This window comes from Equus przewalskii, chromosome 9, assembly GCF_037783145.1.
Source record: "Equus przewalskii isolate Varuska chromosome 9, EquPr2, whole genome shotgun sequence".
Lineage (NCBI taxonomy): Eukaryota > Metazoa > Chordata > Mammalia > Perissodactyla > Equidae > Equus > Equus przewalskii.
Genome location: NC_091839.1, coordinates 22,909,535 through 22,923,105, shown reverse-complemented (window position 1 = coordinate 22,923,105; position 13,571 = coordinate 22,909,535). Strand labels below are relative to the sequence as shown.

Sequence of the window (13,571 nt, the reverse complement as noted above, 5' to 3'; positions counted from 1 at the left end):
CAAAGTTTCAGTTATGCAGATGAATGAGTTCTGGAGATCTAAAGTGCAGTCATGTGGCTACAGGTAGCAAGACTCTATTGTGTCTTTGAAATTTGCTTAAAGGGTGGATCTTAGGTGTCATCACCACACAGACACGAAATGGTAACTCTGTCAGTTGATGGATGTGGCAATTAGCTTGATTCTGCTGATTATTTCACAATGTATACGTATATCAAAACATCACATTGTGAACTTTAAAAATAAATGACTTTTTATTTGTCAATTTTACCTTAATAAGCCTGAAAAAATTTGTTTCGTGTAATTACATGAAGGATTTGGGAAGTGAAATAAGTCAGACAGAGAAAGACAAACACAACACGACTTCAGTTATATGTGGGAGAAAAACAAACACATCCACAAAGAGAACAGATCAGTGGTTACCAGAGGGGAAGGGTTGAAGAGGGCAAAGGGCCACATATGCATGGTGGTGGATAAAACTGGACTGTTGGTGGTGAATATGATGCTGTCTATATAGAAACTGACATATAATAGTGTACTTCTGAAATTTACACAGTGTTATAAGCTGATATGTCTTCAATAAAACAATTTTTAAAAAGTTCTGCCTGGGAAGGAAGTGGCTCCGAGGAGGTAGAAATGACTCAGAGGTTTTGAAGGAGGGCGATGAAGAAACAGGTGGTGCCAACTTACAGAAACAAGGAAGTCAGTGAAGGAATGTGTTTGAGGGGAAGAAACTCCACAATCCCAGCTCAGGGGGCAGGGCCATGCTTTCTTCTGAGAAATGGTGATCAGCCTTCTAAGCATCTCCCCAAGCCTCCCTTTCCCCCAGGGTCGTCCTCCCTGTGAGGGCCCCATTGGCTCCTCCAGGCACCAAGGTAGAGAGAGGAACAGCACTCAGTTTGTCAATCTCTTGCACTTCACATCCGCTCTTCAAATCCACACCACCACGCCCCCTGAGTCCTTCCTAACAACCCCTGATCTATCACAAGACTCAAGATGTCTCATCTATATCATCTCATCAGCCTCCTCCCTGGTCCTCCAGTCCAGGCCTCCACTCCATTTCATTCTTCTCGCTGCCTCCAAAGGACTCTTCTAATAACTCTCTCTCGTCTGATCCTGCCCTGCTCAAAATGCTTACTGTTTCCATCTTCAAAAAACATACAGTTGCACCATCTGATGTTCAAGGTTGTCAATGATCAGGGCTGAGCTAAACTCACCAGCCCCAGCAAACACAACTCTCCTCCTCAACCAAACTCATCATAGTTAACCACACACATGCACAAACACACGCATGAACTGAGCTACTTAACAATTCTGTGCCTTCCTCCAGCTGTTCCCTCAGTTGGTCTGCACCTAGCCCACTCCTTTCCAAATTGCTAGTCCAAGTAGCTGTCTGGTATCTTTCTAGTCAACTGTAAATGTATTTTGTCTTATAAGTTTGTGTAAGAAATATACATGAAAAACATATAAATGACTTACAATACTGATCAACACACCATCCATGGGCTAGAGTAATGTTGGAGTTTTATTTTTAATATAGTTAATTATCAATAAGTTCTTTCTGCCTTATGTTTTCTACATGGTGATAGTCTTTATAAAATAGAAATCTGTTCATACTGTCTTGTTGCTTAAAATCTTCCCATTGCCTCAAAGATAAAATTAAAAATGCTTTCAAGCTTCTCAAGATCCTGTGTGGAAAGGTCCCGCGTTCTCCTGATTGGCCTCAACTCTGAAAACAACTCAGATCTTTCTGGGCAAGGATGCCCGCCCCACCACCTCTAGGATGACCCCTGCTCCTACCTTGGGTCACTGCTTCCCCCAGAAGGACCCCTCACAACCAGGACCCAGGTAGCAGGACATCTACTTGTTATTGAATCTCATTGTACCCTGTTTTCTTTTTTCTTCCAGCTTGTATTAAAACAAGACTACAGCTGAATTATTTGCCACCTAAATATTTGTAATCTCTGTCTTCATTCACCTTAGCCCCAGGAGTCATGGGGAAAGACTCTGTCAGCTTCACCAATGACTCTCCAGTGCCTGGCACCATGAATGGACAGGGTAACTGCTCAGTAAATATTGACTGACTTCCTAGCTGATGAAAGGAAGGAATAAAATTTGCATTTACAGAAGCTCAGCAAAGGAAGTGATTTGCCCCAAGTCACGAAGCCCCTATAAGAGGCAGACCCGGAATTGCAACAGAGGTTGTGCTGGCTCTTCTGCCATCTCCAAGCCTCATGTTCTGAAACAGGTGTCACTTTAAGGATTTGTGTTGGCACGAGGTGGAGGCAGAGTGTGTGGAGTATGAAGAGACTCAAATCTGATCTGAAAGATCCCCAGTACCTACTGTCTCCTCAGCCCCACACTTCAGGAAGAGCAGAGTGAGGCCCTGGGAGGGGCTGTTCTCCTTCTTATGAGGAACTACTGATGAGGAACTCGTGATGTGTTGCATGGAGCCCGGACCTTGTCACACCCCATGTGTCTGTCCTGCCAGGCTCTGTGGACTTTATACATCCTCTGCACGGCTGGAGACCATGGGAAGCAGTGCCGGGACACCTTCCCTCATTGCCTTTCAGTGACTTGGTGAGTTTTAAGGAAAAGAGGATTGGTGCGGTCATGTGGTCACCTCTCCTTTGATGTCCTGGTTATTGAGACCTCAGGACTCAGTAGGCTCAGTGGAGGGGGACTTCTCGGGGGAAGGAGAGTGTGCTCAGCCCCAGATCTAACCCCAGCTCTCAGGGGCCCAGACTATGCCTGGATCTTCTATAGGTGGGAGAGTCACACTCTTACAGGGAACTCTCTTCCATGGATGCCTCAGGGACCCTTGGCACCAGGTACAGGCAGGTGAGTTGTCCCCCACACCTCCTGCTTCATCCTACTGAACCCCCCTGGGCAACTGTGGGAGCACAGAGGGTTTGGACTGATAATGAGTAGTCAGAGAGGGAACTTGAGTGACAGCTGTGGAGGCTGAGGAGAGAAGGGCTCCCCTGAAACTTCAGGTCTGATTCCTTTCCAAGAGCCCCCCCCCAAAACATCCGTATGGACTGTCCCAGGTCCCATGGTCACCATGGAGAGCCCTGTGACCATCTAGTGTCCGAGGTCTCTGCAGGTTGAAATTTACCATCTGTATAGAGAGATGGTCTCTAAACCTTTGGATACAGAGGCCCCACAGGACTCCAGCAAAAAAAAAAAAAAAACCTGTTTCTCTACAAATCTATGAGATCCAATTCCCTGCTATAGGCTCCTCTTCACAGGCATAAGGGAATGACATGTGGCCTCAGGGGACCTCAGCACTCACAGTCTACACCTGGTGTATGTTGGCTGACAGTCTCCCTCTCTTCAACACAGCTCCTTCCTTCTCCCTCAGGAATGTAGGTTGCACCCTCCCTTTCAGCCCACCCAGGCTCTGTGATGGAGTCAGGAGGGGATGTATGTGGTCAGTATGAGAGGAAATGCATGAAGGGAAAGACCCTCAGCTGAGGTGGGGGAAAAGAGCTGACTCTGCCCATGGTGCTGATTTCTGGGGTCGGTTAAGAGTGATCAAGGCAATTTTGGAAGAGGAAGGTAAAGATAGCCTCTCATTTTCAGGTCGAGGAAGCTGGGGGATTCAGTAGAACTTATAACCTGAAGTTGAGTTCTCTCAGCCATCCTTGGATGAGATATCAACAAAATTCTATCCGTATCTGAAACTTTATTCTCTCCTCTCTCAAAAGCAAAATCCTATCCTGCATTTCAAAAGGCTCAATTAGTTCTGAAGTTGTCTGCCAGTGAATTTCTGTGGAAGAAGTTCCATAAATTCTTCTCTGGGGATTTCTGTCCATGCTGAGCATGTTCTGTCCCCACCAGGAAGCACTGTCATTGCATGAGAGGAAAGGAGAAAGGCAGGATTTCTGCCCAATTTCCATGAGCAGCAGGTTGTCACCCAGATCTGGTCATTCTCTGAAACTTATTCCACAAGAACTTATGTTTAGTATTCCCCTCCTCCATCTCCATGTTTCCTGGTATTCCTTGGTATTGAAATTTTCAAATTTCCAGTGCCTCTCTTACATCTATAGATATCTGTATTTTGTCCATGTGCCCTTCTAAATATTTTATTTTATCATTTACCTTTTTTGCTTGTTTCTCATCAATCTTCTTACATAGAATACAAACTGAAAGAATAATTAGCTTATGTTAATTAGGATTATTTTTCATCTGAGAAAAACAGCCTATTTTGTAGATAGCTTATCATTTATTTTCTAAAAGAATACTTTGATAGAGAGAAGAAAGGAAAATGATGTGAAATATGTAATCCTGAGCCAGAGACAAAAAGAACTGGCTGAGACGGAGGAACTGAAAGGTAGACCCAGCCCTTCACTCCTTCATATTACTAATTCTCAGGACAAAATAAAGCCCCAAATGGACATCTCTGCCTCCTAAGTAGATTGAAGATGAGACTCTGGAGGTGCTCATCTCAAGGGATTGAGATTGGCTTTAGCTAGCTTTTGAGACTCACTGGAGATGAGAAAAGAGATTACCTATGCATGCCTAAGTATCCTCATTCACACTCTCTGGTTTTGGCTCTCAGGAGTAGCTGATAAGCTCAAACCCTCACAAAACAAGTCAGACTCCAGGAAGGATGAGTAAGGAGAAATTCTCAGTTATGGAGCCGGGTCCAGAGAACCAAATCCTGTCAACAGAAGGCAGGTGCCCTGGATGGACATGCAGGGATCCTGGGGTGATTTCAGTCTGCCCTGACCACTGTGATCTCTTGGTCCTCAATTTCTAGAATCAAACAACCAAGATTACACAATGGAGAATCTCATCTAGATGGGCATGTTTGCCTTGATCATGGTGGCTATCAGGGTGCTTCTGTTTCAACTCAGCCCAGTCAGAGAATGACCCAAAGTTACAGCCAGGAGATAAACACAAGAGGGAACACACCCACTATTTAGGGAGATAGAAGCTTGGAAATAAATCTGATGATACCAAGAGGTTCTGGAAGAAAATCAGAGGCATAAATAGGGAGAGCAGTCTGCTGAGAATATTGAGAATGTAAACATAGTTCAGGTGTAGGAAATATATGGGTTGTTCCTGTCGAGGCTTTTCTCTAGTTAAATTGTGGTAATTTCTCTCTGTACCACTATTGATTTTTCTTGACTGGACCCCTTCTTTTCTCACCCCTATAACACGTGGCTGCATCCGCATCATAGGTTTGGGTCCACATCTATGTTCATCTTCATGCTCTGCTCCAATTTCCTGTAATATATTTTTCTCTATTTTTATTTACCACATAATTTGATGTATGTACCTCTTCAAATCAGAATACAGAATCTGTTTTAAATAACTGAATAAATGGATGACAATTGGGTCCAGATTAGAACAGATAAATCCAAAATAACTCCCTAAAACCCTTTTTGGATCCATTAAGTCTTTCTTTCCTTGTCGGATGATACCTGTCATAGTTTCTCCTGAAATACCAAACCAACAGTTTGAATGAGCACACTGCTGAGTGAAGTGAAAGTCAGGTGGTATGCTATAACTCAGCGCTCTGAAAAAAACATTATTAAAAATGGTCTTTACATCCTATAAAGATACGTCTGAACGTTTTGTTCAAGATGGAATCCACAGGGTCTTGTGGAACACTGGCGATATTCTTGACTTTCATTTGTATACTAATCAGTCTATTTGTTATTACTGATAAATAATACATTTCTATTTATAACTTGTGTGTATATTCTGTACAATTTTGTGAGGTGAGATTAAATTAAGGTGGAGAAAGCTGTAGCCTTCACTAGACACTGAACATCAACCAAAGTTTCTCTTTATCTGTTATATCAAATATTTCATATATTGGCACTGAGGTTCTCTCAAAACATGATCACCATCAACCTGTTCAGGTTCACCTAAGTCTAGTCAGACAGTGAGCCACTTCCCAGGTGAGAAACTGGGTCTCTGAAGACATTGCCCAATATCACAAGATGTAAAACTATGAATGAAAATGAGTTCATGTGAGTTTCTGAACCCACCATGTCCCATGAATCTGAATTGAGATGAAGGTTATCAGTATGGACTTGGGTGTTATTTCAGAGATGAGGTTCAGCCATCTTCAATTCTTGTTGTCAAAATCATTGTTCTTTGGGAGCCTGATGGTAAGAACTCTTATTCTGCTATCCTAGAGTAAGTCCATAATCTTTTAATGTTTGGAAATAAAAGAATATTTTGAAGTATCGCCACCATTTTATTTAAGCGTTGTTGCTTCTTTATGAATTAAGATATCCTGTATTCTCCTACTTTCCCTTTGAATTTCCAGACCACGTTTGGTTTGATTACGATTTACTTCTTTTGTACAATTACATTAACCAGTTGGGATGTTATAAATTGCACTTTTAATTTTAGGTAGTTAACTCCATTGTTTATCTTGGTATTTAGATATGGTTTTGAACTATTTTTGATGCATCCTCTGCTTTAGATAGGAAAAGAACGTTTCACCTTAGCTGAACTCTCAGTACTTACTTTCTTTCAAAAGTATTCTCTCTCTAACACACACAAACTAACACACACACACACACAATATTTTGACTCAGCTTTCTTAAATTTAAATATGTGTGTATATGTGTATGCATATATAAGCAAATTTTTCCAAAGTTTATTTGTTTTGCCTTTATTTTCCTCACTTTTTAATCTCAATTTCTCTGATTTTCTTATTGTTCTTTGGCTTAAATACATATTTTAGTGTTACTTTTGGTGAGCATGTAAACAGTAAAATGTCTAAGACCTTGTACATCTGTAAACACCTTATTTTTGCTCTTTATTTTTATTAAGATACTTGAAAGCATTTTCTTATTTCAAATAAAAAATACAATCCAACTTTAAGGAGGGGAGAATACATCTGATGGTTAAGGATCTACTACCAACACCCTTCTCATCTCTCCTGATGATGAAGCCTGACGTGGAGGTTTCAACATGTGAGACATGAGTCCAAACATGTCAGATGCGCCCCAGGTCTCCTCAAACTAGGGGATTTCTCCTCTGCTGACCCTTTCACCTTTGCCCCTTAGTAGTAATTTGAGTGAGTATAGAATTCTTCACTCACAATTAATTCTTTGATTGTACTTTTCCATATCTTTTGGCACTTTTGTGTGTGTGTTTCAAGCTCAGCTCCCATCGATTTCCTTCACTTTGCCTTTAAAAATCAAGACTCAGATTTCGCTGATATATTCATGCACCTGACCACTTATGTGTTACTTCTACATGTCTCCAGAACACCCGCTATTTGCCTCTAGGCCTGCTGCAGACATCATTCTCACTGCTTTCCTTCTGAAATTCACAACATACATTATTTTTTCCTTTCTATTCCCCATGAATCTTACTTTTCTCATTCCAGTCTATGTTGCATCCTACAAAATTCCCTCAATATTGTATTCCAGTTTCGTAATTGGATCTTTGGCTATGTCATCTCATTGAGGAAAAGTATATTTTGAGTATATTAAATGAAAGTGTTATTTTTGCCTCTAAGATATTTGTCTAATTCATTTCTAAAATTCCATACACTTCTGCAATATAACTCCTTTTGTTTTTCCAAGAATTTAATTTCCTCTTTTATTTTTTCAGATATTTAGACATGCTTATATTAAAATGAGTTTCATTTATTCCTAGTGTTCTATTTCCTTGGATATGAAAATTCCAGTCATGACTTGGTACATTGTCTTTCACAGCACTGTTTATCATTATTAGGACTTCTCTTTGATGTCTATTTATGTTGAATGCTAACCTCCTACACACTTGATTTTCCCTAGTTTATCCCAGGGCTGTCCTGAGCTTCAGGGCTGAAAGGAGTGGATTGTTGCAACTGAACTGCCCTGTGGTAACCCCTCTCCCAAACTTAGCATCTGACTGGGCATGTGCTCAGAAGGGTTGGTTCCACTATGAACCTCATACTCACACATAGACAAACATCTATGGGGGACTATACTGAAATGAATGTGTTCCACAAACACATGGGACATGACTCAGTGCTGACCTCTGGGCTGGGTCAGTGGGCAGAGATAATCTAGTGCCCACCCACATATATGAGGGAGGGGAAATACAGCTTCCAACTTTAACCTTGAGCCCTGCTCCCTTCCCTGTCTGTGAGGACCTGGGATCCCTCTCCTTTCCATGTAGATGTGAAAACTTCCACTCTAATGACCCCTTGATGGTTCCAGGCACTGTGGCTACTCAGCTTTGATTTTTTTTTCTTGCCATTCTCTCTCTATTTCAGGACTTTCATTTCTCTTTTTCTGCAATTGACTATGGCTGCAAACCAGAAATATTACAAACAACATTTCTCAGTGTTAGGAGCAGATGGGGGTTCTTGAGTGGGCAAATCCATCATCCACCATGACTGTGGAGTCTGACACCTTGATACTCTCATGTTTCAAACCCCACACATCTTAATCAGGACTGGAAGTTAAAATGATTTATCCCTCCTATGAACCCAGCACCACTGACCCCAAAACACCTCTGAGGAGTGGGACTCATGACAACATGTTGCAGATGAGGAAACTGAGGATCAGAGATTGGACATTAACACTCAAGGTCACATGGGTAGTATATGAAGATGGAATATTTAAATGGTAATCAGCCTTGTCCCCCAAAACCAGAGCACTAACCCACTCACTGGCCCCTAAAGGTCAAGACAGTACCCCAGGATGAGGAAGAGAGCTCTGCCCAAGGGAACAAGGAGTCTGAGGAGGTGGGAATGACTCAGAAGTCCCCCAAAACCAGAGCACTAACCCACTCACTGGCCCCTAAAGGTCAAGACAGTACCCCAGGATGAGGAAGAGAGCTCTGCCCAAGGGAACAAGGGGTCTGAGGAGGTGGGGATGACTCAGAAGTTTGTTCCCATAGAAATGGTAGTGGATGCTGTTGCAGAAAAAAGAGAAGTCTGTGAACAGGGGATGTGATAGAAAGAAAACCCACACTCTGGGGCCAGCATAAGGGTGACGTTTCCTTCCTTTATTTCACTGTATTTCTCCTTTGTGCTCATTGTCCCAATGACCTCGACCTGAACTGTACAGTTAGATGTTGAGCGTGTGTCTCTGCTGATCTGAGCTCTGCAGTGCAGCAGGAACCTGCATCTTCCCTGAAACATATCCAGGTCATAGATGACCAGTGTTTATGGTGAGGACACCACAGGGATGTTGTGATGGGTGGGCTGAGGATGAAGACCCCATGGGGGAGGCTCTGAGAGGGAAGGACATGTCCTGAATCACTCTCACGTGGCAGGAACATCTCTGCCTCTATTTGCTGCTCCAAACTGTAAATGAGACACAGCTTCCTGGAGAAGGCAGTTCCCTGAACTGGGGGCTGCTGACATGACAACTCTGTGACAGGGAGGACCAGCCTCAGAGGGAACACATGCTGTCCCTGTCTGTCCTGCTGGACACCGTCGTCTCCTTCTGCATTGCTGAGGACAGAAGGAGAAGACACCATGACTCCTACCCTTATGGCCCTAGTATTCCTTGGTGAGATTTGAGGAGGGTGAGGGGAAGCCTTAGTCTGGGCGGGACCCCATGCCACAGCCAGGTCCTGGTCTGTCAGGAGACCCCAGGACTCAGGAGGCTCATGGGGAGGGGAGGTTCTGCTCAGGATTCAAGGGCAAATCTCTCACAGGGAATTCTCTTCCAGGGCTGAGTATGGACCCGAGGACCCCAGTGCAGGCAGGTGAGTCTGTCCCCAGATCCCCAGATACCACCTTCTCATTGGAGACAAGGGGTCACCCTCAGGCAGCTGGGGATGGAGAACAGCAGTTTGGGTTGAGGGATGGGGATCATCTGAGAGGTTCCTGGAGCTAAGAGCTGGGGGAACTGGGGGTTTGGAATGTCTTTTGACCCAGCCTCTGATATCATTCCAGACACTCTCCCCAAACCCACCATCTGGGCTGAGCCAGGCTCTGTGATCCCTCGGGGGAAGCCTGTGGCCATCAGGTGTCAAGGGACACTGGAGACCCAAGAGTATCGTCTGCATAAAGAGCGAAATCCAGTGCCTTGGGACCAAAAGAGCCCTCTGGAGCCCGGGGAAAAGGCCAATTTCTCCATCCCACACATGACAGAGAAATATTCAGGGACATATCACTGTTACTATCTCGGCCCCACTGGCTGGTCAGAGCACAGTGACCCCCTCGAGCTGGTGGTGACAGGTGAGAGGACACTCAACAGTCCCAGCATCAGGCTCTGCCCTCAGGATGGGGATCGACTCTCAGGGATGTGTCCCTTCTCACAGCCCAGCCCTGGGGGATATGAGGGATGTGTGAGCCCATTTAACATACTTCCTCCTCCTCTCCTAGGATTCTACACCAAACCCACCCTCTCAGCCCTGCCGAGCCCACTGGTGATCTCAGGAGGGAATGTGACCCTCCAGTGTGGCTCAAAGCTTGGATTTGCCAGGTTTGTTCTCACTAAGGAAGGAGAAAACAAGACCTCCTGGACCCTGGATTCACAGCGACAACCCAATGGGCAGTTCCAGGCCCTGTTCCCTGTGGGCCCTGTGATCCCCTTCCACAAGTGGATGTTCAGCTGCTATGGCTTTTACAGGAACTACCCTCACGTGTGGTCACATCCTAGTGACCCCTTGGAGCTCCTGGTCTCAGGTGAGGCTCCTCAACCCTGTGCAGTATCCCTACAATCTATTCAGGGCCCTATCCTCAAGAGATGTCTGGGCTGGGATGGGTGTGATGAGTCTCTGAGGCAGGGTCACCTAGAAGTGGTCTGCCCCTCATAGGCCCTCCTATCCCTGCCCACACCCTTCCCTCTTTATACCCCTTCCTGGAGTATAAAAGATGCCAGGTAGGCAGAAAGGGGCTCTTGGGGGTGGCACAGGACAGATGTAGGAGAAGAGCAAGAGTGAAGTGGACTCTAGGGTCAGGCCCAGCCACTCATTCCCTTCCTGTCCCCTCCAGGACCAGCTTCAGACCCAAGCCTGTCACTGACATGTCCCATCTTTTCTCAGAAACCTCTTTTCTCAGGAGGAGCACAGACCCCCCCCCCCCCCCCCGCCAAGGGCAGTTCTGAGAGTTCTCAGAGGATCTAATGCCAACTCAGATACTCAAGGACAGGCTTGTGTCCCAGGGACACCTTTTGTACATCTCTTGAATGTTTTCCAAGTTTAACCATGGTGAGATACATTTAAAAGACTTCTTAGTGTCAAATATTTGGATATTAACCCCGCTGAATGATGTCTACTATTAATTCACACTTCCTGACATGTATAAGCCTATTTAGAATTTTTACCTTTGGATGTATAATTGGAATTGATCTATACTTTGTTTTTTCTCTTTTTTATGTTAAAACTGGTTAAAATACATTTTCAGGGTTACCTATTTTTTTGTACTCACCCAATTTTATAATGTCACTCATTTTTCTGTTCCTTAAGACTTTGGAGACCAGAAACGTGGACTTTCTTGGTTTTGGATATTTGAAAGAGAGAGGGTAGAGATTACCTTTTGTTTTTCTTTCATTTAGTGTTTACTGAGTGCCATTAACCATTACAAGATTTTAATATCTAAGATGCTGAGAAATTCACACATTCTTGCAACTCAGTTTCTTACCCAGCACTTTAGCCTGAAAAGTTCAAATATAAAATTGAATGGCTAGTCCTCTCTCCTTGAAATTTTATATCAGTTTCCAGAGTTCTTTGAAAGAGAGAGCCAGAGAGAGAGAGATGATGATGATGATGATGATGATGATGATGACAGTTATGGAAACTCCCTCATGTGTCCTGTCATTTCTGGCCTCTCTTGAATGCACCAAACCCTGAATCTCAGCTCCTCTTTCTCCCCTAGACCCTCCCTACATCCCACAGACATGACTTTATTCCTTATTGAAGAACAGACTGAGATCTTTCTGGGGACCCGCTCTTCCTGCATCCTGTGAGGCACTTCATCTGAGTCATCACATGGTTCTTCTCAGGCTCCTTTTTCTATTTAGGAATCAGTTTAAACATCATCTCCAAGGGTGACCTTCACTGTGACACTGTGCAGAACAGACCAACCTCCTTATTAAATAATTTAATTCTTCTAATTAACCCAACCTGTGCTATATGGCTTACACTTTCTCTCTTCTCTCATATGTATATAACCAATCTCTCAACCATGGATCCTGTGTCCCCAGTTGAACAAACAGGAGCTCTCGTATCCGGAGAGTTAGCTTACTTGGTCCATATCCCAGAATGTACAGAGAACATACAAGAAATATTATTTCTGTATTGAGAGATGATCTTTCTCATAAATTCTTAGGTCTTGGGGCACATCCAAATTCTGTTCCAAAGTGAATCAGAAGCAAATTCTAAATTCAAAAAACAGAGAGACTGAAAGAATCAAATAAGAAAATAGGAAATCCTTCTACAGCAAAGAAAGTGTTCACTAAGAGACTGCATAAAAGTTATGTCATGAGAAGCAGAGTGAATTATAAAAACACAGAGCCCAAAGGAAATGCTTGAGTCACATCAACTCCTCATCCATGCCCACTTTTTTATGATTCTCAGAAAAAGCTCACATGATCAGGCCATCACAAAACAAGTCAGACCCCAGGAGTAGTGAGTAGGAGGAATTCTCAGTTATGGGACTGGTGCAGGGGATCATGTCCTATCAAGGGGTGGCAGGTGCCAGGGTGGACCTCCTAGGCTCCTGGGGTGATTTTCCTCTGCTCTGACCTCTGTAACCTTTCTCTACACTATTTCTAGCCTCACACCCTCAAGATTACACAGTGGAGAATCTCATCCGGATGAGTGCAGCTGGCTTGATCCTGGTGGTCCTTGGGATTCTGCTATTTCAGGCTCAACACAGCCAGAAAAGACCCCAAGAGGCAGACAGGAAGTAAACACAAGTGAGAAAAATGCACAGTTCAGAGTAGTAGAGCCTTGAAAGTAAATCTTGTGCACCCAGGAGGTTCCTGAAGAGCATCTGTGGTGTATGATCAGTGAACTGTCTGCAGGTCATTGTGAGGTGTAGTAGTTATCGTTCATGTGCAGGGACAATGTCCGCTCCTTTCTGCCATTAAACTGAGGGACATTCCTTCACAAGCACTTTTGAGTTATCTTGGTGGGTTTGTAACTTTCTCTCTTTTTGTGAAATCAGCATGTATCCCAAAGGACAGATTTGGGTCCACACTTCCTTGCACTTTCATGCTGTGGTACAATTTCATGTAATACATATTTTTTTAAATTTCTAATTACCACATAACTGATGTGTATTAAGGTGTCTCCATCTCTTTGTTCAGAGCATGTAATTTCAATAAATCAATAAATTGACATAACAAGGATCCCACCTGAAAGAGATAAATGCAAAATGATGCTCTAACACCTCTGGACTCCACAAGCCCTCCACTCTTCAATGCTACCTGTGTAGTTTCTTTAGAAATATCATCGCTTGGAATCAAGACATTACTGTCTCAAATCATAGCAAGGTTCTAACAGCTCTTGAAAACCCCATTCTTAAAAACACTCATTCAAGACTTTTTCCAGTTTCTCTGGTGTATATAGTCCCTTCATGACCAACTTCAAGGTGCCAGTGTGAGGTCCCTGATGTAGAGTTTGGAAATGATGCACAAATTTGACTA

General features: G+C 43.7%; 1 protein-coding gene across 14 annotated transcripts; it reads left to right on the top strand.

The window, feature by feature from the left end:
* The first annotated feature begins 1,905 nt into the window (after window positions 1-1,905).
* LOC103554713 (leukocyte immunoglobulin-like receptor subfamily A member 5) lies at window positions 1,906-13,274 on the top strand. 14 transcript variants are annotated; one of them, XM_070558474.1, is made up of 9 exons: window positions 2,246-2,577; window positions 2,764-2,838; window positions 8,457-8,591; window positions 9,036-9,138; window positions 9,351-9,482; window positions 9,646-9,681; window positions 9,872-10,156; window positions 10,304-10,606; window positions 12,697-13,274. In XM_070558474.1, the coding sequence occupies exons 4-9, from the start codon at window positions 9,123-9,125 to the stop codon at window positions 12,831-12,833; spliced, it is 909 nt and encodes a 302-aa protein (XP_070414575.1). In that variant the 5' UTR covers window positions 2,246-2,577; window positions 2,764-2,838; window positions 8,457-8,591; window positions 9,036-9,122; the 3' UTR covers window positions 12,834-13,274. The 14 variants fall into 14 exon arrangements, with proteins under 14 accessions (XP_008524124.1, XP_008524131.1, XP_008524135.1 ...); XM_070558477.1 differs by having other exon boundaries at window positions 2,251-2,577; window positions 9,244-9,482; XM_070558473.1 differs by lacking the exon at window positions 2,764-2,838.
* The last annotated feature ends 297 nt before the right edge of the window (window positions 13,275-13,571 follow it).

Excerpts from the sequence above, each read along its gene's own strand:
- LOC103554713 (XM_008525902.2), top strand. Across the intron at positions 9,682-9,871 it reads GAGGACCCCAGTGCAGGCAG|ACACTCTCCCCAAACCCACC; the intron begins GTGAGTCTGTCC and ends ATATCATTCCAG. Across the intron at positions 10,157-10,303 it reads CCTCGAGCTGGTGGTGACAG|GATTCTACACCAAACCCACC; the intron begins GTGAGAGGACAC and ends CTCCTCTCCTAG.